At 37.2% G+C, this 25,722-nt stretch overlaps 1 protein-coding gene across 6 annotated transcripts in view; it reads right to left on the bottom strand.

The window, feature by feature from the left end:
• Positions 1-822: 822 nt before the first annotated feature.
• The window catches only part of LOC309511135 (E3 ubiquitin-protein ligase TRIM39-like), a 175,420-nt gene continuing 150,520 nt past the window's right edge, over positions 823-25,722 (bottom strand). The window contains exons 1-8 of one of the 6 annotated variants that reach the window (XM_082186206.1): positions 7,383-7,538; positions 6,569-6,647; positions 3,452-4,023; positions 3,258-3,353; positions 2,721-2,954; positions 2,491-2,629; positions 1,640-1,666; positions 823-1,484 (exon numbers count right to left, since the gene is read on the bottom strand). In XM_082186206.1, coding sequence (XP_082042332.1) covers positions 937-1,484; positions 1,640-1,666; positions 2,491-2,629; positions 2,721-2,954; positions 3,258-3,353; positions 3,452-4,023; positions 6,569-6,635 — 1,683 coding nt within the window. In that variant the 5' untranslated portion in view covers positions 6,636-6,647; positions 7,383-7,538 and the 3' untranslated portion in view covers positions 823-936. Of the gene's footprint in view, positions 1,485-1,639; positions 1,676-2,490; positions 2,630-2,720; positions 2,955-3,257; positions 3,354-3,451; positions 4,024-6,568; positions 6,648-7,382; positions 7,539-25,722 lie in introns of those variants that run through there. The other 5 variants (XM_082186213.1, XM_082186214.1, XM_082186209.1 and 2 more) reach the window with 5 other exon arrangements.

A 25,722-nucleotide genomic window follows, 5' to 3' on the forward strand; every position in this document is an offset into this window, starting at 1 on the left:
ATTTACTGGTTTACTTTAGAGATAAAGTTTTCTACTCTTTCTCTCAGGACAGAATATGTGACTAGCTTTCTATAATTGTATATTTTCACTATCTACTGTAAAAAATCAGCTATATATATATACTGTATGTATGGAAAGAAGGAAACTATTTTTTATAAGGTTTCATTTTATAAGATACTTTAAAGATTTTAAAGGTCCTATTTTATTTAAAAATATAGGCCTACTCAACTGTATCAAAAATAAATATGAACATTTAAATGAATCTGATGTGTGTTTACATTGGTCTATTTTACTATTCTCATGGTTATGGTTCTTCTTCTTCTTCTTCTTCTCCCATGATATATGATCATACACTCTAAAAACTCTTGTTTGGGTCAAATATGGACAAACCCAACCATTGGTTTCATTTTTTTAATTTTTTATTTAATTTTTTAACCCAACGGTTGTGTTTGTCCATATTTGAAACAACCCAGCATTTTTTAGAGTCATGGTGCTTTTAGGTATACTTTGAAGATCCATAGTGTTGTGTATGAATATGGTAATCATACAGTTCTATGATATATATTGAGGTATTAACATCTGATTTACCACAGTATTATCACAGATCATTTTGTAATTGAAATGGTAGAAACAGCTTTGATATCATTTATCATGTTATCATAGTTTGGTTTATTTTGATGTAAAAAACAAACAAAAAAAAACAGACACTTTCACTTTGTCATGTTGAGATGGGAGAAAACAATGGCATGAATAATTATGAAAAGAGGAAAATAAAATTGTTAAACAAGCATTATATTTTTAATTAGAATTTGCAATTATAGCTAGAAATGATTGATTTTAACAATGAAAAACAAATGATGAAAATATAGCAAACCATGTTTAGATTTTTAATTATATAAATAATTTTCATTGTGTATTTCATATTAGGGTGTAAATTCATTGATTGTGTTTGACAGGTGTGATGATCAGTGGAGTTGAGTTTTTACCTCCATCATTAGGTTCTGGGCCAAACAATGGATAGAGTTTCCCAGTGAAAGACTGATCAGTGAAAGAGTAGAGATGAGAGCTGGACTCCACATCATAAAAGGAGACCAGACCCTCCTCATAATCCACAAACACACCGACCCGCTGCGGCTTCACTCTCACACACAGAGAGACACGAGGATCATCACAGGCTTTATATTCATTCTCATTCCTCAGAATCACAGTCCAGAGTCCATTACTGGGACTCGCTGTGATCAATCCCTTCCTGTTAATGGATTCTCTGGCCACTCCTAAATCCCATTCAGTCTTTCCCTTCACCTGCACCTCAAAATAAAATCTCCCTGAGGAGAATCCCTCCTTTCCCAGGACACATGCACAGTAATCAAATCTCTCTGGTTTGTCTGGGAGTTTCTGTCTAATGTCTCCATATCTCACTTGTTTTCCATCATCAGACAGGATGAGTTTAGGATGAGCTGTATCAGGATCCAGAGTCACATCCACTGAGAAAACAGAGAATATGAATCACAAATTCACAATACAGATATTTAGTGATGATGTTTGTAATATGTAATCAGTGTTTAATCATACTGTCGGTCAGTGATGAAGCTGTGAGTATCTGAATGTAATCTAGTGTAGTGCAGACAGCACACTGTACCTGCATACTGCTGTATCCTCTTCAGTTCTGTAGAGACTAATGACAATAAAACACCATCAGATCTTTGACATGTTTATGTGTGAATTATAGACAAGATTCAATGTTATATTTAAAGAATTGTGTACAACATCATGTTTCATCTGATCAATGTTTATCTGCTGATATTTAGAGAATCCCTGAACTCCTATTGTGTTTGAGCTCTAAATATTCCTCCTTTTTAGAACATCTTTGGGAATGTTTTGTGAAACATTTTATGACATTTTTATTTTAGATATTTTTATGGCTAATGTTATTCATCTCAGTTTTGGAGTGGATTAATGTTGTGGTTATTCAACAAAGACAACACTATAAAAATAATCTTTAAGAAAATGAAAATGAAAGCCCAGCACTGCAAAGCTGTTTGAACTACAGGTCAGATATTTTCCTCTAAAAAAGAACAAATTTGCATCTTATATTCATGATGTCTATCGATTTGATTTTCTTCTGCTAAACTGATTTTATCTGACACATAATCACAACATTTAGATGAAACAGCTGAAAAGACTGAAAATGGTAGAAAATGAATGTTTCTTTCTGTAGTTTCTCATCTAAAAGTGTTCACAGATTTACTAAAGCCTCAAGGTTCTGGTTACAGTGATGAAGCTTCTAGTACAAGATGAATTTACTGCATGTTTTCTGAAATTAGAGATGAATATGACCTGCTCTCTTCAAGAAGAACTGTGATGATAATGAGACACAAACACATGATCACACACTTCTCTTATTTCAGGTTTAACAGACTCATTCTTCATTACTGATATTAAAAGATGATAAATATATGTATCTGTACGGTGTATTTGATATTGCTGTACCAGTTAGCGTGAGTTTCTCCTGTAGAGAGTCCTGCAGTTTAGTCAGAGCTCTCCTCAGAGTCTCCAGACTCTCATCAGTCTTCACACTGATCTCAGACCAGTTCCTGGTGTTTCTAGAGCTGCACAGGGATGAGTAAATCTACAGCAGGAGAGAGGAGAAATCCTTCAGCATGGGGAGTGTTATGGTGTCATATACTGCATTATCATTGATCAGAGAGATGTTGACTGACCTGTAGGAGGTGGAGGTGATCTTCAGTGTGTGAGAGCTGCTCCAGCTCAGTGTTTCTCATCTTTAGCTCAGTGATCTCCTGCTCCAGCTCTTCAATGAGCGCTTCCTCCTGTTTCTCTGCTGCTTTCTGCTGCTCCTCCATCATCTCCAGCAGTTCAGTCTGACATCTCTCAATGGAGCGGATGAGATCAGTGAAGAGCTCCACACGGGCTGCTTTCTCCTTCTCTGTGTTTCTCTGCTCAACCAGGACAATCAACACATTATTAGTGGTGTTTGTTAAGAGAAGAATCAGTGTTATTATTTCTCATACTTCAGTGTTTTTAGCCGGTTTTCAAAATCCCTCATTCTGCCCCGTTTGCACTGAATGATTCGTCAAATCATGTGTCTTGTTGAGGAGAGATGTGTTATTACTTTACTAAGTGATCAGGGAATCACAGACGTGTCGATATTCAGACCAGCAGAGCGAACAGAAGTGTGAAATTGCTTTTATACAATAATAGATATTAAAATTAATTTAATTTAATTATTTTAAACTCACTTTTCTGACTTCTGCTGAGTGTTTGACGTCTTGAATCTTCTTGATTCTGTCCTGGATCTTCTGCTGTGTGTCTTTCTGTGTCTTCATCAGTTGAGTCTATAGACAGAGAACAACACACAATATGTTTTCATAATTGATTCATTTATATTAAAGAACATGTGATTCCTCATGATAAGAGCCATTTAAATATATACCTTCTTCTCTTCACTCTCCTCTTCTAAAGAAACAGTGCTGTGGTTCCTGTGATCTCCTTCAGTGCAGAACAGACACACGATAGTCTGATCATCTCTACAGAACAGCTCCAGAGGTCTCTCATGTTTCTGACATATATAGTCCTCCAGATTCCTCACAGGATTGATCAGTTTGTGTTTCTTTAAACCTGCCACTCTCAAATGAGGCTCCAGGTGAGTTTCACAGTAAGAGCTCTGACACACCAGACACGACTTCAGGGCTTTCAGCTTTCTTTCCTCACAGACGTCACACAGAACTTCAGCTTTTTTCAGAACTTTGGGTTTTTCCTCAGGACTTTTCTTGTTATAGTGATCTACGAGCTCTCGGAGTGTGGTGTTAATCTTGAGATCAGGTCTGTGCTTGAATGTTTCTTTACAATATGGACAGTTGCAGGTCTGGCTGTTGTCCCAGCACTTATTCAGACAGGTCTTGCAGAAGTTGTGTCCACATGGAGTGGTGACTGGATCAGTGAACACGTCCAGACATATAGAGCACTGAAGCTCCTCAGTCAGTGGACCGCTGGAGGAAGACATCACTGGAGAGAGAAATGATGAAGATAAATCACCTGCACTACTAGTCTAAAGTTTGGACACACTTGAAACACTGAATTAAAGTTTCTCATGATCTTAAAGACATTTTGTTTGAAGGACTGCTGTTTGAAGGGTGTAAATTATTGAAATTATGATGATGACTATGGTGATGATTTTATTATACTGATGAGTTAGAGCAGATAGAGAAGGAAAAAGTTTTAAAAGAATCTCATGATTCCCCTCATGAAGTTGGTTGAATGTAAAGAGCAACTTTGACAAAATTAAATTTCTCAAATATCATGTGCAAGCTGGTCATTACTGCAAAATGACAAGCTGATCAGAACTCTAATGTGAAGTAGTACAGTACATTCCTTTATTCTTTTCTCTTTATTTGCTCCCGCTTGGTTCAATAATCAGGAAGCATGGCATGTCATTCCACTGTTAGACCGCTACTCGAGTGTCTTGAAGATATAAAGGCCTGGATGACTCTTACATTTTTAAGTTTCAATGCACAAAAGACAGTAGTGATGGTTTTTGGTGGCACCGATGGGACCCGTCCTGTTGATTTGGTTGCCTTGATTCTGACCTTAAGCTGGATAGTCAGATCAGGGCAGTCGATAAATCAATCTTTTTTCAATTGAGTTAGCTGGCCAAAATAAAGCCATATCTTCCGAGGCAACATTTTGAGAGTAATTCACGCCTTTGTTATCACTCCGCTAGATTACTGTAATGCGCTGGGTGTTAGTGGGTCTTCTGCAGCGCGTCTTTTAACTGGAACACGTAAACACGAACACATTTCGCCCATGTTAGGCTCACTTCACTGGCTGCCCATACACTCTAAAAAATTATTCTGTGGCTTAGTAAATATTACAGTAATATTTAACTTTATTAACTTAATCAAATCTCTGAATATCGTTTACTTGATTGTTTGAGTTAAACATACCAAAATAATTGACAAAAAATCCAACAGTTAATTTTATCTAAAATGTACAGTTATATTTAAGTTTTTTTCACTAAAAGAATTTAGTATTTGACTAACCAATTATTTATTTATAATACACTTAATATATTTGTGAAATTTCTATCAAAATATTTGAGAATGGAGAATTAAACTTATATTACTTAATTCAAATCAATATTATTAATATATTTAACACACTCTTTAAGAAATGGAGTAAGTTTACTCAATTAAAACAATGCACCCCTCCCCCACCCTCGTAATGTGACACCTAAACAAGAGTCGTGCCTGTCATTTCATGTGATTGAAACGCCTTGCATAAAACACTCAACTTTATTCCTAATGATAATGAATATAATTAATTTGGACGATAAAATGTTCTCAGAACTGTGCACTGTTTGTTTATTGGCAGGTATGATGTCAGTCGCTCACAGTATCTTTCGGCTATGAGTGAAACGCAGGACGGCGGTCTGAAGTTAGAAGTTCACCCACAGAGCGCGAGTCCGTCTCCGGCACGAGAACCAGCGCTGATCCGGTGGACATTGGATAACAGACTGGTTGATTACACTTGAATTAGGATACCTGAATGTTTAAATGTTCCATTTTTACTTCTAAAATGTTTGTTAAATGAGTTTGAATGTAGGCAATATTGTATGTTAAAACATTGTAAAATGTGCTGTATTGCTGTACTCATCGACAATAAAGGCCAATGTCATGTATACTGGTGGTTGTATGGAATACTATTTACAAAGGTTTAGAGGAAATAAAATGTTAATATTACTCATAAATATTGGTTTTTAAATGTTTAAATGTTAAATTATTTCTACTCAATTTTATTTGTTAATGTAGCCTACCAGATGCAGTTACTCAGATTTACTTAATTTTATTACTTGCATTTACTCAATTCATACAGTATATTTAATTGATTTCACAGCTTTAAAATTTACTCTTTTTTTTTTATTGTAAAAATGTTTCACCAAAAAAAAAAAAGTAAATAATTTTTAGAGTGTACATTTTATGATCCAATTTAAAATTATTTTATTTGCTTTTAATTCTCTAAACGGTCTTGCCCCACCCTACATTTGGGAGCTGCTACACCCTTACACCCCCACTCGTTCTCTCAGGTCAGCTGATCATCTGCTCCTGAATGTGCCCAAAACAACACGTAAGCTCAGACGGACCGTGCTTTTGCTGTGGCAGCTCCTAAACTGAGGAATGATCTTCCTCTGCCCATTAGACAAGCCTCTTCACTCTCTGTTTTTAAATCGCTTCTTAAAAACCAACCTTTTCTCCTTGGCCGTTAAACACCAATTAAACACCTGACGGTCACATTTTGTTTATTTTATTTTTTCATGTTTTATGTCTCTTGATTTGTTTTATCTGCATTATATGCTTTACATAAAGTATGTATTTTATGTTTTTTGTTTATTTTTTCTGTACAGCACTTTGGTCCACTTCGGTTGTTTTAAAGTGCTTTATGAATAAAGTTTGATGTGATTTGATTTGATTCCTGAACTGTACATTTTAAATATAAATATCACAATATGAGAATAAAGTAATTATTGAGCTAATTCATTGGGTTATTGACTTACATGGACGTGTATCATCAATACTCCGTCTCCTGGTTTTTCTTGTTCTTGTTGGTGAAGATTCTGCCATTGTTCTTTCCCTCTTGGACATTAAAAAACATAAATTATGACCAATAAACTGAAAAAACTGATCTAATCCCATTTGCTCCTTGAAATATGTATTTGTTTTACAAACTGTATGTGGTCACTCGGGTTTAAATAAAATCTCACCTCAAAAGTCAGATTTGGGGTTACTTCATATTATCTCATGACCAATTAATAAATATTTATATTAAAGTGTTAAAATCTCATTGATAGTGAGGGAAACAATCACTCCTCATACAGTGAATGAGTCAAACTCACTGAACAATCTGAACTCTGGTCTGTGTTTAGATCACAAACAGCAAGTGCAAAGTAGGTCATATACTTACCTATGAATAAATATATATCTCCACAAAATAAACCATATTGTGTGATCAAGTTTGTATGACTAAGTGTCATTTTAATCTTGTTTAATATAAAAGTGATTTTCATCTTCAGTTTAGCAGGTTTGTGTTCAGTGAATCTGCAGGTCATTTACTTCCTGTTTCTTTAGTCTTTCTGTCGTGTGACAAAATGACAGAAACACCAAACTTTGCTTTACAACCAATCAAATGACACACTTTTAATGCAATTCTGATACCATTTCAGTGCAGTAAACAACTAAAATAGTTGAGTATTATATATGCTTAAACCTGGTTCTGTTCAACTTATTCCAGTTCTACATAAACCTACTAAACCAGATCACTTCCATTAGAAACCTGTTCAGCACAATCTCTCTTATATTTCTATCTCTTACCTGTGAGGATCAGATGTGTCCACAAGACTCTTTGAACGGATCAATAAATATTCTGTAGTTTAAAGAGGTTGATCGTTTCAGGAGTCCATATTGTTGTTGATCAAGTTAGTTTCACTTTCTCTGAATCTCTCTCTGAACTACAGTGATGTCAGAGCTCCTCCTCGGTGATTCATGACTGATATCTCAGCGTCTTTGTCAGGATGATTCCTCTATTCTTCTATTGGGAGGAAAATAGTTTGACTAGTTTATGTTGTTCATAAACAAAGTCTCTTAGATACTTTACAGACAAAGCTAATAACACTCAGACATATCTTTGTCTAACATCTTCCTAATATGTTTAAAATATTTAAAAAAGAAATTCCTTGCATGACTCTGTATTATTTTAATGCCTTTCTTCGAATTGAGTCAATATTGTTTGTTCTGTATTTTATCTAAATGAACTGGAGCGCATTACCAGACAATATAAGCAAGAGTTCTGGGTGTCGTACTCGCTGACTCTGTGCTCGCACTGCACTGCAATATACAAGGTGTTGGAGCCATTCTGAGTAATGGAATGGGATGGCGCTGTTTCTGTCACAGGTCTATTTAACACTGGGGTTAATTAGTGCAGGTGTGGCGTACAGCGAGGCATATGGTTTTTGACCGTGAAATACGGCGAATTGTAGACTGAATTGTTTATGTTTTTTGTTATTTTATTAAATGGATTGATATATCCAACTTTAAGTTCACAGTTTTGAAAGTGTATTATTTATATTTAAGCTACAAGGAAACAGCACGCCGGTAAGCACGCGTGCAAAAACTACTTAAATGTGCGCCAACAATTAGTCAAAAACCACCTCTGTAAGAGAAAAAGACTGATCAAGTTTTAACGACACGATCCTTGTGCGGTGTGAGCACCTTGTCTTTGACGGCGATCGGCTGAGTGGAAACGCTGGCGCGTGCATTGGATATAGTAGGCCTATACTACTGGCGCAGCGGGTCTCACACTGGACAGTGAGGCAGCCACGCAGTGATGATGGGCGGAGGTCGGTGACGGATGAGCGGTGATCGGTAGCGGATGACGGATTAAAACGCTTTGAGCCTCACAGTGGATGGTGTGGCTGTCTGGACACGGTCACGACGGAGGTTGGTTAGCGTTCTCGCATTGGTCAGTGAGGATTGGACACGGTCACGACGGAGGTTGGTGAGCGTTCTCGCATTGGTCAGTGAGGATTGGACACATCACCAAGTGAAGGAAAGTTCTGTTGGACCTGCACGAGTAAATGAGGTATGAGCAGATAACACACACACGTAAGAAGACACATGAACCAGAACTGCCTGCAGTTACTAAAGTGTAAACGGCAAGAGTGACAAGAACACAATGCATTGACATTTGATTTATTGAACTTGACATTTTCAATCGAGGACTTGAAATAAGAGACATTTGTGTTTAAAAAAAAAAAAAAAAAAAAATGATGAAAGTGTTTATGCTTTATTTCTAATTCTGATGCTCGTTTCCATGATATTTTGAAATATTGCTGTTGTTTTTGGGTTGTTGATTTAAAAACGAGGTAAAATGGATGAAAATAGTCAAAGTACTGAGGTAACAAAGGTGGTTTCAGCTGACTTACAAAAAGTTAATGAGGATGAAGCCTCTGTGAGGAAAAGATCTATAAAACTGACAGCAAAAGCACTGCTTTCTAAACTAAGTGACTTAGAGACGTTAAGAAAATCTAAATTAAGTAAAGCTGCCAACATAAAACAAACTGTTCAGGGTTTAATATGTCAGTCTGGTTATAAAACTGAAATAAAAAGTAGCTTCAGCAAATATCAAGCCTTGATTAAAGAAGCAAAAGTTGCACATAACAAGCTGCTTGAGTTGCTACCTGCGGATGAAAAAGAAAAGCATGAAACCTGGTTCAAAGCAAAGCTTTTAAGTGTGAATGAATTTTGCCAGTGTGTAGAAAATCATTTTAAGAGTACAAATGGTACTACTGAAACTGTTTCCCTTGTGGATGATATAAAGCCAACGGACAGTGTATCAAATGTTGAAACATCATCATGCACTAAAAGCCGCACCAGTGAAAGATCAAGTCGATCAAGCAAAGTTGCATTGGAAGTTGCACATGCACAAGCAAAAGCCAAGAAAGCTGCACTCATAGCACGTGCAGCAGCATTAAAAAAGAAGCATGAATTGGAAGAGGAGGCGGAGTCAATACGTAAAAAACTGGAACAAGTGGAAATGGATGCTGAGATTGAAGCCTCAGATGCAGAGTTGGCAGTACTGCAAACATTTTCAGATCAGGATGGTATGGAATATTACTTTGAGAAGCAAAAATTGAAAGAAAAATCTGACATTTCTGATGTAAAGTTTGAGAAATCTACCAGATTGATGAGTAGTAAAAATTTACCTGTTGCAGTTGCAAGATCCACTGCTAATGTTGCACATGCAGTTGATGACAATTCTACACAACAGATTTTGCAAAGGCAAAATGAAATATCCGAGCTGCTCTTACAACAACACAAAGCAAGCCAACTGCCACCAAGACAAATACCTGTTTTTGAAGGTGATCCACTGAAGTTTGAAATGTTCATGCAAGCCTTTAAGCATTGTGTGGAGGAGAAAGCTGCATCTAAAGGTGATTGCATGTATTTTTTAGAAAGGTACACCAGGGGGCGCCCTCACGACCTTGTGCAAAGCTGTTTACATATGAGTGCGGAGAGAGGCTTTGAAACCGCTAAAGCTCTCCTACGTGAACACTTCGGTAATGAAACCAAGATTACAGCAGCATATGGGAAAGGTTCTCAACTGGCCTGTGGTGAAGCCTGAAAGTGTTTTGTTACTACAGGATTATGCATTATTTTTACGTGGATGCTATAATGCAATGTCAGATTTGGAGGGCATGAAAGAGCTGGACTTGCCGGCTAACCTCAAAATTATTGTTTCAAAACTTCCTTTTAAATTGAGGGAAAAATTTAGAAGTTCTGCATGTGATATTCGGGAGCGACACCTCCGCAGACCTAACTTTAAAGACGTTGTACAATTTGTGGAATATCAAGTCAAAATCTTGTCTGATCCTATTTTTGGTGATATTCAAACTACTGAAAGAGAAAAGCAGGTTAAAAGGGATGTGTATACAGCCAAGTCTAAGTTGAAGCGAGATAACTTTGCTACAAACGTCTGTGCTGTTAGCAAAGTGCAACACAAGGACACACAAGAAGGTAAACCAAGAGACCACAACATCAGCATCAATTGTTTATTCTGTTTACAAGATCACAGTATGGATGAGTGTCAACGATTTGCAAAGAACAAACATCGTGAAAAGATCAACTTCTTAAAGGAAAAAGGGGTATGTTTTGGGTGTCTCAACATTGGGCATTTGAGCAAAAATTGCGATAAGCGTAAAACCTGTAAAAAATGCAAACAGAGCCATCCAACAGCTTTACACATTTACGTCAAACAAGAAGACAAATCGATGAACATCAGCGGTAACATCTATGAACCTAAACCAGCTGTAAACCATACACTTGTGTCAGCTCAGACATTTGGGAGCCAGACCGGGGCCGGTAGTAGTGGAATGCTCTCCATCCTCCCAGTTCAGGTAAAAGCACAAAAAGGCAACAAGGTCATTCAGACTTATGCTTTTCTGGACAATGGCTCAACATCCACATTCTGCTCTGAAGCTCTTATGCGTAGACTTAATCTCACTGGGACAAAGTCAAAAATATGTTTGTTAACGATGAGCCCAAGAACATCAGTGTCAACCTACATTGTAAATGGACTTGAAGTAGCAAGCCTTAATGGAACAAGGTACTACAGTCTTCCAGATGTTTACACGATTGTGTAGCTTTATGTTTTTGTTTTTATATTTCCCTTGTCTCTGCCTATCAAACTGTACAGTGTCCTTGGGTACCTTGAAAGGCGCTTTTCCAAATAAAATTTATTATTATTATTATTACACACAGAAAACGATGCCAGTTGATACAGCAAACATCATAAAACAAGAGGACATTACTCAGTGGCCTTACCTTGATCACATTGAAATCCCTGAAATTGATGCTAACGTGGAGTTATTAATAGGTACTAATGCTTCAAAGTTGCTAGAACCATGGGACATTGTGAATAGCCAAGGTGAGGGTCCCTTTGCTGTTAAAACCCTATTAGGGTGGGTGATCAATGGCTTAGGAAAGGATTCCAAAGACAACATGAATGACATTGGTTATCCTACTGTTACTGTAAACCGATTATCTGTAGAATCACTTCAGCTGCTATTGGAGAAGCAGTACCAAAGTGACTTCAATGAAAAAAATCGCAGACGACAAAGAAGAAATGTCAAGGCAAGAGGCAAGATTTATTGAAATAATGGACCAATCTGTAAAGTTAAAGGACGGACATTACAGTTTAAAGTTGCCATTCAAAGCCCAAGAGGTTACTCTGCCAAACAATCATTGTATTGCTCAACAGCGCCTCATTGGACTAAAAAGGAAAATGGAAAGAAATGAGAAGTTCCATCAAGAATACACAAGCTTTCTTGAAAATGTCATCAGTAGTGGCTATGCAGAAATAGTACCACAGGATGAATTGCGTTGTGGAGAAGATAACCTGTTCTATATTCCTCATCATGGAGTATATCACTCACGAAAGGGCAAGTTGCGAGTTGTTTTCGATTGTGGAGCTAAATTTAAAGGAACTTCTCTGAATGAACAACTTCTGCAGGGTCCGAACCTCACAAATTCCTTAATAGGAGTGTTTCTACGATTCAGGCAAGAACCAGTTGCTTTTATGTCTGATGTGAAATCTATGTTCTATCAAGTTAGAGTGGCTGAGGAAGACAAAGACTTTCTACGATTCCTGTGGTGGCCTAATGGAGATCTGTGCAAGCAAGTAGAAGAATACAGAATGACTGTACATCTCTTTGGAGCAGTGTCGTCACCTAGTTGTGCATGTTATGCTTTAAGGAAGACTGCAGACGACAATCGGAAGAATTATTCAGATGAAGTAATTGACACAGTACATAGAAATTTCTATGTGGACGATTGTCTGAAAAGCTCACCGTCTGTGCAGAAAGCAGTAAAGATCGTCCATGACCTGGCTGACCTTTGCCAGAAAGGAGGGTTTCATCTTACACAGTGGATAAGTAACAGTCGCAAAGTCCTTGAAACAATTCCTGAGAAAGAACATTCTTAAAGTGTGAGTGAACTCAATTTGGATATAGACCAACTTCCAGTTGAAAGAGCATTGGGGCTACATTGGTGTCTGGAAAATGACAAGTTTAACTTCCATGTGAACTGCAAAGAACGGATGCAAACACGACGAGGGATTCTATCGGTCACTAGTTCAGTGTACGATGACGATCCCTTAGGGTACGTTGCGCCAGTCCTTCTTCCAGCTAAGCACATATTACAAGAGTTGTGCAGAAGGAATTATGGCTGGGATGAAGAAATTCCACAAACATTAAAACAGCAATGGATAAAATGGTTAACTGACCTGAAAGAGATCTCAGAGTTCAGAGTGAGTAGGTGCTTGAAACCACACGACTTTGGAACACCAGTCCATGCCCAGTTACATCACTTTGCTGATGCCAGCGAAAGGGGATATGGCACGGTAACTTACCTGAGGTTACAGAACAAAGCAGGTCAAGTTCATGTTTCATTTCTTCTTGGAAAGTCCAGAGTGGCACCTCTTAAACCTGTAACCATTCCTCGTTTGGAACTCACTGCTGCTGTTTTGGCTGTTCGGGTGGACAAGATGGTAAAATCAGAGTTACAGCTTTCTTTGTCAGAATCCTGTTTCTGGACTGATAGTAGTACAGTCTTGAAGTGCATCATCAATGAAAACAAAAGGTTTAGAACATTTGTGGCCAACAGAATAGCCATCATTAGGGAAGATTCAGACCCAGCACAGTGGCGGTATGTTCACACGAAACAAAATCCTGCAGATGACGCATCTAGAGGACTGACAGTCCATAAGCTTCTGGACAGCAAAACGTGGCTATCAGGTCCAGAATTCCTGTGGAGAGCAAGAGAAACATGGTTGCAGTATGAAGTAGAGCCCACATTGGAGGAGGATGATCCAGAGGTCAAAATGGAGATCTCTGCAAACACAATAACCATTCAAGAGGATAATGCGACCAGCCAACTCATCACCTATTTCTCTGACTGGAAAAGGTTGAAGGTCGCAGTTGCATGGTTACTCGAGGTAAAAAAGACTCTATTGGAGTTGAGTCAAAGAAGGAAGCAACTTGTGAAAGATGGAATGCCTAATCTTGATGTTAACAAGAAGAACATATTGGAAGTCAGAAAGTCATTGAAACGTGAACGTGTATCAACTGAGGATCTATTAGCAGCAGAAAAAGCTATCCTTCAGTTCTGTCAGAGAGAAAGATTTGACACCGAGATTTGTGCACTAACTACAGGAAAACCTGTAAAAGGGTGTAGCCCTATCTACAAGCTTAATCCTGTTCTGGAGGATGGACTGATAAGAGTTGGTGGAAGATTGTCCAGGACTGCAATGCCCGAAGAGAGCAAACATCCAGTCATCCTGTGTAAAGATCAGCACATCTCCATGTTAATTCTTAAAAATATTCATGAACAGACAAGGCACGGTGGGAGAAATTACATCCTTTCCAAATTGAGAGAAAAGTTCTGGGTCACTCATGCCAATGCAGCAGCAAAGAAAATCTTGTCAAATTGTGCTTTTTGCAGACGTCACCAAGGAAAATTGTGCGATCAAAAAATGGCTGATCTGCCCAAAGAAAGGATTACTCCAGACTTACCTCCATTTACTAACGTGGGAGTGGACTATTTCGGGCCCATTGAGGTAAAACAAGGACGTTCTTATGTGAAACGCTATGGGGTTATCTTTACATGCATGGCTAGCAGGGCTATTCATTTAGAAGTGGCACACTCCTTAGACACAGACTCCTGCATCAGTGCTATTCGTCGGTTCATATGCAGAAGAGGACCTGTAGCACACTTTCGCTCCGCCAATGGCACAAATTTCACAGGTGCAGAAAAGGAACTAAAAAGAGCAATTGCAGAATTAAACCACAAATCAATTGAGAAAGCTCTAATTCATGATAACATCAAGTGGACGTTCAACCCACCTGCAGCTTCCCATCATGGCGGTGCTTGGGAAAGCATGATCAGACTGGTCAGGAAGGTCTTGGTATCTGTGTTACATCTACAGACTTTAACCGATGAAACCTTAGTTACAGTCTTATGCGAAGCTGAAGCAATCTTAAATGATAGACCACTTACGAGAGTTTCTGAGGATCCTAACGATTTAGAGCCACTAACACCTAATCATCTTCTTACTTTGAAAAGGAAGCCAGTTTTGCCCCCAGGTCTGTTTGATGAAAAGGACCAATACGTAAGACGAAGATGGAAACAGGCTCAGTATCTTTCAGATTTATTCTGGAAGAGGTGGACAAAAGAGTATCTTGTTACTCTACAGAAAAGACAAAAGTGGAACAAAACAAAACGTAATCTTACAGCAGGAGATATTGTTTTTATTGCAGATGCTACAGCACCCCGAAATTCTTGGATAATTGGAAGGATTATTAAATGCTTTCCAGACAAAGCAGGCCTAGTTAGATCTGTGCAAATCAAAACCAAAACAAATGTAATTGAAAGACCAGTTACAAAACTAGGACTATTGGTAGAGCAGTCAATATAAAAGTGAACGAATACACCAAAGGAGGGGTTTATTTGTTTGTTTATTTGATTATTATTTTTTATTGCAAAATGTTTTTTGTTGTATGAATGTCTCCATACATGAATATGTTTATAATTGTTATGTCCTGAAGTGCCATGAACAATTAGGGGCCGGTTGTGTTGGAGCCATTCTGAGTAATGGAATGGGATGGCGCTGTTTCTGTCACAGGTCTATTTAACACTGGGGTTAATTAGTGCAGGTGTGGCGTACAGCGAGGCATATGGTTTTTGACCGTGAAACCCATGCGTGAGCCGTGAGACACGGCGAATTGTAGACTGAATTGTTTATGTTTTTTGTTATTTTATTAAATGGATTGATATATCCAACTTTAAGTTCACAGTTTTGAAAGTGTATTATTTATATTTTAAGCTACAAGGAAACAGCACGCCGGTAAGCACACGTGCAAAAACGACTTAAATGTGCGCCAACACAAGGACTGTCCACTGTAGGAGAAGGGGAGTACTTTGTTTCGATAAGGAGGTTGACAGCTGTTGCTCCAACGTGATCTCATGAGAATACGTGTGTATTTTTACGTAAAGTGTAATTCTACCATACGTACACCCAGCTAACACAGTTACGTTGTGAAGACGTAACCGGACCGGACCATATTCGTCGTAGCGACGTGCCACATAACGTTCCAGTGACGTAACTTTGTGATTCCCATAATCGTCGTGGCGACGTTATAGTGGTACGTCGCAAGAACGTGATGAGTACGTCTTTATGACCAAACTGGCACGTTGCGAGGACGTAACACCAAAGGACCATATTAGTCGTTGCGACGTGCCACATAACGTTCCAGCAACGTAACTTTGTGATTCCTGTATTCGTCGTGGCGACGTTATAGTGGTACGTCGCTGGAACGTGGCAGGTACTTCCTAACGACCAAAATACCACGTCCGCATTTATTTTTAATATACTTCTCACCTTTAGTCCTGGGAATTAAGATGTGCTTGATCCATAACATTGAAATCCCCATAGAACTGATAAACTCAAACATTTCATTCTCTGCTGTAAAACCTTATACATTCTAATAGGGAATTGTGTATTGTTTTCTGTTAATACGTTTAGGGATCAATACAGATATTTAATGGAAACCAATACAAACTTGTATTAAATTCTAAATAGAAAATGGCCCAAAACCACGCTGCATTAATTTATTAATCAGCATTTATTCAGTGTTTCTTTGTACAAACTAAGCCAATACATTTTGAACATTAACGATTTTTTAACCATGTTAACAAGTAATGAGTACAGAAATGTAACATCAATTAATTAATCAAAAAACATAATCAATGAATAATGTAACCAACTATTAAAATGTTTTATTCTTTTTACTGAAAAAAAAAAGTGTTTGATATTCTTAATGATATATACTCTCTATAATTTGGCGGATAAACAATAAAGACCTTAAAAAAAGAAATGAAAAGATTCAGCATTTTCTTTATTATTAATTTTATTTGCAGAAATAGGTTCAGTTGTTTCCTGTAGTGTCCTATGAGGCTCCTGCTACAAATGTCTGGTGGTGATGTGCTTCATTGCTTCACTACCAGTAGCTAAACCTGAACAATGCGACAATTACCAAAGATCTATAGTCCTTGAGCTTCTCTAAAGCTAACAAATAAAATACAAATATTGCTCATAAAGAGTAAAGATATGTAAAAGGAACAATATAGATTTCTAGCGTTTCTCCTGTATTATTTCGCCCACCAAAATATACATAGAGTTTTTTGTTCAAGAAAATGAGCATGATGACTGTGTCCCAGCTGTGGAAACCGCTCTTTCAGACAGTGTTGAGGAGGCAGAAGGAGATGATGGAGAGCTGTGGGAGAAGAGGATGAGTTTCTTTCTTACCCCACCAGTGGAGGGCAGGGTCTTCTGAGGCAAGGAGAGGAGGATGGTCTCTCTCTATATATTGCTGGAAAATAAAAATAAAATGTACCATACTATTGTAGTAAGGTTTATAGTTTTTTGTTAGAAAGGAATAAGAAAATTGTCTAACTTACGTATTCCTCCTCCTCCTCTTCCTTATCCCGGGCTGCACTGTCACCTCATCGTCCTTCTTAGGCAGCTAAAACAGAGGAGTACTTTATTAATGTTGCTAATATAATGCAGTTTTTCGAAAATACAGTAAAAACAGTAATATTGTGACTATCATTAAAATGTAAAATAGCTGTTTTCTATTTTAATGTATTTTAAAATGTAATTTATTCCTGTGATCAAAGCTGAATTTTCAGCATCATTACTCCAGTCTTCAGTGTCACATGATCCTTCACAAATCATTCTAATATGATGATTTGATGCTCAAGAAACATTTAGGATTATTATCAGTGTTGAAAACAGTTGAGCTGCTTAAGATTTTTGTGTAAACCATGATGCCCTTTTCAGGATTCTTTGATCAATATAAAGTTCAAAGAAAAGTTTGAAAGTTAAATCTTATAACATTATAAACGTCTTTACTGTCACTTTTTATCAATTTAATCCATTCTTGCTATTATTGTTTTCCAAAATCTTACTGACCCCTAACATTTGAATTGTGTACACAAAAACATGAAGCAGCATAACTGTTTTCAACATATTAGATAATTATCAGAAAAATTCATTGAGCATCAAATCATCATATTATAATGATTTCTGAAGGATCATGTGACACTGAAGACTGGAGTAATGATGCTGAAAATTCAGCTTTGATCACAGGAATAAATTGCATTTTACAATATATTCACATATGTTATTTTAAATGTTAATATTATTTCACAATATTATTGTTTTACTGTATTTTTAATCAAATAAATGAGTCAGTAATATAGGTAAAAATATGGTGGAGGAAAATGGATATGAAGTTATTTAATAACTTAAGCTTCCTCAGTTCTCCCTGTGTTTCCCACTTCTCTGTCAGCAACTTCCTTAAAGGGATAGTTCACTTTGAAATTAATTTTTGGTATGTTTTAGCTTACCTCAAAGGCATCCAAGATGTAGGTGTCTTTTTTTTCTGAGTAGTTTCAATTTTGATATTTTTAGGTCAAACCGTTCTTGTCTGTCAGTCATATAATGCAGGTCTATGGTCACTGTCTCAAAACAGCATGCACAAAGTCCAAATTAAACAATTCCCCATCGTCCAAATTAAACAATTCCCCATCGTAAGTACACATTGATGGCTTAAGACACGAAACGAGCGGTTTGTGTGAGAAAACGAACAGTATTTATATCGTTTTTGTCCTCCTGTAAACACACACACCCAAATGATCAGAGGACGCGGGTGCTTCGGTCTGCGCAAGCGCCGGAAAGCGCCGGAAAAGGTCAGAGGGCGCGGGCGCTTCGATCTGCGCAAGCGCCGGAAATTATCTCTCGTGAATCCACACTGTCTATTACTATTATTATTATTATTAGGCTAGTAGTATCATTGACTGCACCCTTATGAGTAGTACACATAGTTTCACATTGGTTTGACTAGCAGCTGCTTAGTATAGGCTACACATATCTTCTCTTCTTATGACATATCTTATAACTCTCTCATGTAAAACCATTCTTACCAAATATATGGTGCAGAAATACATTTTATTGCTCATTTCATGTAATGCCAGCTTTACAAATACAAAGGACACATACAAAGACGTTGTTCACATACCTCCGTTGGATGAGAAAACACCATAGGCACAGCTGATGATGTCAGTACTATGCGATCCTCTCCTTGGTTTATAAAATCATCAGGGGAAAAATGATCGCTGCAGACCCTCCTCAACTTTAGTACGTTTATGGGTGTGTTGATATCCAGCCGAAGAGCGATCAACCATAACTTCAAGAGGGAAGGATTATAAATTGGGAATTCGTGAAAACTCACCACTCCCGGATGAGTTTGCGCGAGCATACGAAATTGTTTTCTTTTACGTCGGTTTAAACATCCTGGATAAGCGCAAATTAGAACCATTTCGATTAGCCGTTTTACCTACAATCTCTGTTCTGTGTAAACAATGAGTGACGTACACGCGCGAGAGATTATTTCCGGCGCTTGCGCAGATCGAAGCGCCCGCGCCCTCTGACCTTTTCCGTCGCTTTCCGGCGCTTGCGCAGACCGAAGCACCCGCGTCCTCTGATCATTTGGGTGTGTGTGTTTACAAGAGGACAAAAACTATATAAATACTGTTCGTTTTCTCACACAAACCGCTCGTTTCGTGTCTTAAGCCATCAATGTGTACTTACGACGGGGAATTGTTTAATTTGGACGATGGGGAATTGTTTAATTTGGACTTTGTGCATGCTGTTTTGAGACCGTGACCATAGACCTGCATTATATGACTGACAGACAAGAACGGTTTGACCTAAAAATATCAAAATTGAAACTACTCCGGAAAAAAAGACACCTACATCTTGGATGCCTTTGAGGTAAGCTAAAACATACCAAAAATTAATTTCAAAGTGAACTATCCCTTTAAGAAATGTTGAAATCGTGGAGCTTCCCCTCTGTTGTAGAGGGGTTATTTTGTCGCTGCTAAAATAACATAACATCAATATTTCTTTACCGTGAAAGATCAAAACGCATCTAAACTAGTTTCAGACAATTTTAGCTCAGTGTAAGTGACGTCATCGATTAACAGCACATAGCTGCTACATTTGTTATATCAGTTTGTTAAATAAATTAGTCAACTTCCAATCACACATTCAACTGCACATCATAACCTCTTATCTACACAAAGATGTGATTATAATCCCAAACTTTTGTAAATAAGAGCTTAGGTTAGCGTTAGCCTCTCTTCTGAAAACGGTTGAGATGCTAACGGACTTTTTCGAAGACACTAAACCATTTCTACAAAGTAGCCTAAATATTCAACAGATGTAATAACACGTAAGAAAAGTGTCAGGAACAGTTGTGTATATTATGTGTGTGATTTTAGAGACTAAACTCACCTGAAAGCAGTGAAAACAACAGCAAGAGAGGGAGCTGATATCTGTTTTGTTGCGGCGCCGTTTCCATGGCAACTCTGCGCCGCTCCAGGGTTTGAAAGCTACTCAAATTTTTTTTATTTTTTTTTATTTTTATTTTTTTATTGCACTTCAAACAAACAAAATCAATGTACAGTCAGAATTGCAATATATACAAAATGGAGAAAACAAAAACAAGCAAAAAAACAAACAAACAAAAACAAACAAAAAAAACTGACAGCCAGGGGGGTGGCTAAACATTATATAAAAATATCAAAGGATTCACAAACCGAAATAGTTTTAATTGCTTTCTTATTGTGGGAATGAAAGATAGTTTTGATATATAATTGCATTTCTTTTTCAAGAACCAAAAACAAAGGTTTGGTTTTATTGTACTTACATTTATGTATATGGAATTTAGCTAAAATTAAATTTATAATACAGTACTCTTTCCTTTTATTTGAGGGAATATTATTAAAACCAAATATAACATTTTCTAAACATAAAGAAAAAGAGGGGTCAATGTTGTCAATTATAAATCTAGATAAATCTTTCCAAAATGTTCTTACATGAGCACAATGCCAAAACAGATGAAACAGTTTCCGGCAATGTATTACAAAAAGAACAGTTCAGATCAATATCCTTTTTTAATTTAACAAGAAAATTATTTACTGGGTAGTATCTGTGTAAGATTTTGAAACTTATTTCCTTTATTTTATTTACCAATAAATATTTGTTTGGCAAAGTCCAAATGGCCTTCCATAACAAACCTTCAACCAGTCTATTCCAGTAAACAATACAGTTTGGCCTGGTGACAATGTCTTTTTGAAACAATGAACGAATGGTTTTATTTACATTTACGGCTCTGGGGGCAAAACAAATTTTTCCAATTTCAGTATCAAATAAATTAAAGGAAGAAAGGGGCGCAATACTGGTTTGGTTAGCTCTAAATAATGCCAAGACCCCTGTGGGAATTGCATCCATGACAATCGAAAACTCCCTGGGCGTCACTGGAATTTTAAGGAGATCTAGAAACTCAGAGTAAGTTAGCAGCATACCTTCTTGATTTAGTAATTGATCTACTCGTATTATACCTGCTAAAAACCATCTTTCAAAAAATAAGGTTTTATTTTTAAATAATAAATTGTAATTGTTCCAAATTAAATATCTATGGGGTGAAAAATTATGCTTATATAAAAGGGACCAAGCAAGCAACATTTGTTTGTGAAAGGAAGACAAATTTAGAGGGATTTTCTCAATTTTATAATTGCAAATCAAGAGAAAATCAAGACTACCTACTCTGGAGAAAACAAGATTGGGTATGAAATTCCAAAGAGAATTTGGATTTAGAATGAAATGTCTAATCCAATTTATTTTAAAAATATTATTTAAAGTGCTGAAATCAAGGAAATTCAAACCACCTGATTCATAATTATTCATTATTATAGACTTCCTAATATAATGAGTTTTGTTTCTCCAAAGAAAATTAAATAAGGCAGTATCAATAGCTTTACACATCTCCTTAGAGACAGCGAGTGAAGTCGCAGTATAGACTAATCTTGACAGTCCCTCAGCTTTACATAACAAAACTCTACCTTTTAGGGATAAATCCCTCAAAAGCCAGTGATTCAGCTTTGCTTTAGTTTTCTGGAGAATGGGATCAAAATTTATCTTACATCTAGATTTTTGGTCTTTTGAAATGACAATCCCCAAATATGTCACAGACTCCTTTACTGGGATATTAGCAATTTGTTGTAATTGACAGTCTTTAATAGTTAACAGTTCACATTTGTTAATGTTTAAGTAAAGGCCTGAAGCTTTAGAAAAGGCATCTACTACTTTAAGAGCTGCTGCGACCTGATTTTGATCTTTCAGGAACAGTGCAGTATCGTCTGCTAACTGGGATATTATAATTTCCCTACCAGCAATAGATATACCTTTTAATTGGCTTGACTTAATATGAATATTCATAAGCTGAGTGCAAAACAAGAAGAGATAAGGGGAGATGGGACAACCTTGCCTTATACCACGGTTTAAATTAAATCTAGATGAAGAACCACATTTAAGTTTAATAGAACAGTTTGCGTTCCTATACATTGTTTGTATAGCTTTACAAAAAAAGTCTCCAAAGCCAAATTTTTGTAAAGACCTAAAAATAAAAGCATGCTCCACCGTATCGAAGGCTTTATAGAAATCTAAGAAAAGAATAAATCCATCATCAGTACTTAAATGTGAATAGTCCAATACGTCTAGGACTAATCTTATATTATTTGAGATATGTCTTTTCTTTAGGAAGCCAGATTGAGCCTCATCTATAAGGGGGTCCATAACTGATTTAATTCTATTTGCAAAGACTAAGGCAAAGATCTTATCCTTGTTTAAGAGAGAGATTGGTCTCCAATTATCTAATAGCAAAGGGTCTTTTTTTGGTTTTGGAATCAAAGTAATTAATCCTTGAGTTAAAGTAGGTGGAAGACATTGATTTTCTATACTCTCTATATAAACTTCTTTAAGAAAGGGGGCAATAAGATCAGAAAAGGTTTTATAAAATTCAGCCGTGAGGCCATCAACCCCAGGAGATTTGTTAACCTTAATATGTGCGATAGCGTTTGAGACTTCCTCAACAGTAATTAAGCTATCACAAAGTTCTTTTTGTACAGGGTCGACAGATTTACAATTTATTCCAGAAATAGAGTTTAGAAATAAATAAGCAGAATGATCACAGAATTTGGATGAATATAAACTACTATAAAATTCTGTACAAAATTTTTATATTTTAACTTGGTCATCTGTAACATCCCCATCTATTTTAAGTTGTTCAATTGTATTATTTTTAGAATGAAATTTCTCTAGACCAAAAAAATATGCAGAGTTTTGTTCCCCTTTCTCCAACCATCGCTTTCGTGACCTAGTGAAGGCTCCTTCTGCCTTATTCTTATATAATTTGTCCAATTCCAATTGTAGAGTGACTAACTCAGCATGTTCATCTTCACTTGGACATGATTTTGAGGAGAGGACAGCTAATCTTGAAACAATATTGTCCTCTTTAGTACGTCTTTCTATTGCCATTAAGCTACCCTGTTTTCGAAAGTACTTAGCTACCTCAAATTTCAATAGCTCCCAATTATTGCAGAATTTCTTTTCTGAAAGTGCTTTATACCAATGATATAAAATAAGATTTTTAACCTTTGTTTTAATATGTTCATATTGTAGTAATGAACTATTAAGTTTCCAATATGAACTTCTTCCCATGGTATGTGGAGAAGTGCTGAAATTAATAGAGATAAGAACAGCTTTATGGTCGCTGAGCGGTGAAGGAATCACATTAACAGAGACACCTGAAGACTGTATACTCGCAGACACTAACCAATAATCTATTCGAGATTGCCTGTTACCAGACTTGTTGCTCCAAGTATATGTCAACGAATCAGGAAACGTAGACCTCCATATATCAACCAAATTGAATCTCTCCATAAAACGTTTAAGGTTTATATTTCGATTATAAGATGGTCTTGCTGGTAAACAATCAAGAGAGCCGTCCATAACAGTATTAAAATCACCCCCTATGATAAGAGAAAGATCCGGGAATTGCGATAGCTCCTGAAGGATATGCTCTTCTAAAGTTTCAAACAAATGATCGTTTTCACTTTTAGAGTTAAAACCATAAACATTCGCAATGAGCAATACAGAACCATGAACTTTGAGAGTTTGGCACAAATAATGTCCAGATCCGTCACGTTGTGTATGCAAAATCTCCCCGGTGAATCTGTTCTTTAAAGTGACGACACCAGCGGAGCGCTCAGATCCATGCGCACACCAGATTTCGTTACCCCACTGAGTCCTCCAGAAACGCACATCATCAGGAATCGAATGAGATTCTTGAAAAAAGCAAAAATCAGTCCTATGCTGTTTAGCAAATAAAAATAAAGCTTTCCGTTTAATATGTTGCCTTAACCCCCTGGCATTTAGTGTAACTATAGACAATGACAGAACGACCGTGAAAAGTGATCCACAAAAAAAAGTGCGATTACAAGAACAGCTGGTAGGAGAAACCGCGTAGACTAGGTAGAGAGAAAAAAAAATTAAAAAAAATAAATCAAACTCGAATGTCCAATGGCCACGAAAACTGATCTTGTTCAAATAAAATAATTATGAAAACAGTGTTTTCATTTGAGGACAAATGTGTGTATAAATCCCATGTTGGCTTATAGGAACAAAAAAACAACCATTCAGGAAAGTGAGCAGAATTGCTGCATGTCCTCGTTCATCATATTAGATTAATTTCGGACCCGATGGCAAAGGTAAAAATAAATTAACAAAAAACTTTGAAGACATAACGGTCTTCATTTTAGTTCAAAATACTGTCTACAAAACCGTTAGCTTAATGATCCAACTTTAGTAGGGCTGTAGCCTACTCCACCCCCCAAAAAAGGGTTACCTTTCCTCATCTCTCATGGTGGGTTAATTTCGATCCCGGCAACAAAGGCACGTCCACCAACAAAGTAAGCAGATTTTCCTTTGAGACGGGCTTCATTTACTGCAGGCCATAGCTGTAGACGTTGTGCTCTGTCCATCTTAGACAGATCTTCCGCAAAGCGCAGACCGTGACTCCTCACACTGACACACAGAATCGCGAATCACCCTGGATGTGAACTGAATAATTATTCCTCTGGGTTTATCAGTATCGGACAATTCCTTTCCTTTCTTCTGGCCCAGACGATGCACTGTGTCAATGAGACTAGGAAGTTTAGCCTTCTCTGCAGGTAGGACAGCTTGACATATGCCAATAGCTTCTTGGCGCACATCTTCTTTATCAGGCTCCGGTACTCCGAATAAACGGAGATTCCATCTTCGTGAATAAATCTCTAACTCTGCTATACGCAACTCAGCTGAGCTCAGGCGCGCCTCATCGCTGGCAATGCGCTTTTCAAGAACTGCAGATTTCTCCTTAATGTCCTTTATCTCAGCACATGCAAAGTCAATAGTTTTCTTAAGTCCCTCAATTCGCAGGGTGTTGTCAGAGATCAATCTCTCCAAAGCATCGGATCTGGAGTTGATGAGTTGCGAGAGTTGTAGGACTATGTCAGAGCTCTCCGTTACAGTGGTCTCCATTACAGCGGCTGAAGTAGGTAACTGCTCCGATTTACCTTTCTTTGGAGCAGGTGATTTGCTGGGGGTGACAGGTATGGCTGTAAAGTCTTCATCAGCCGATATATAGTCATGGAAAAGTTCCTCCACGCTAACGCTATCTGGTGTGACTGTTGTCTTAGACTTCGATTTTCTATCTCTTTTACGATCAGAGGTCGCCATTTGGTCCAATTAAATGTTGTTTAATCAATTGAGAGCCAGTACGTTACATTAGACATAACAATTAGATTATCACTTTCCTGAAAACAATTTAAATTTCGCGGTTCTCCTTAAGTTTGAAGTTCAGTTTGAAGATTTTTTTTAATTGTTGTTTTTACGAACACACAACCTCCTTAATAATAATACAAATAATAATAATAAATATACAAACGTTTATATTTATGCCAATGTTGTGAGGACGTCGTGGTAAAGTTCCATTTTTTTTTTTAGAATCTTGGCTAACGTTCCAGAAACGTTGTGGGCACGTCCTGAAAAGACGTCGCTAGTTTATCCCATGGAGAACGTTGTAAAGACGTGGTCCACTGGTCACCAGATAACTTTCCAGGTAATTTCAATTATATAAATAAATGCATTACAAAT

Source organism: Leuciscus leuciscus (genome assembly GCF_965113295.1).
Source record: "Leuciscus leuciscus genome assembly, chromosome: 12".
NCBI lineage: Eukaryota > Metazoa > Chordata > Actinopteri > Cypriniformes > Leuciscidae > Leuciscus > Leuciscus leuciscus.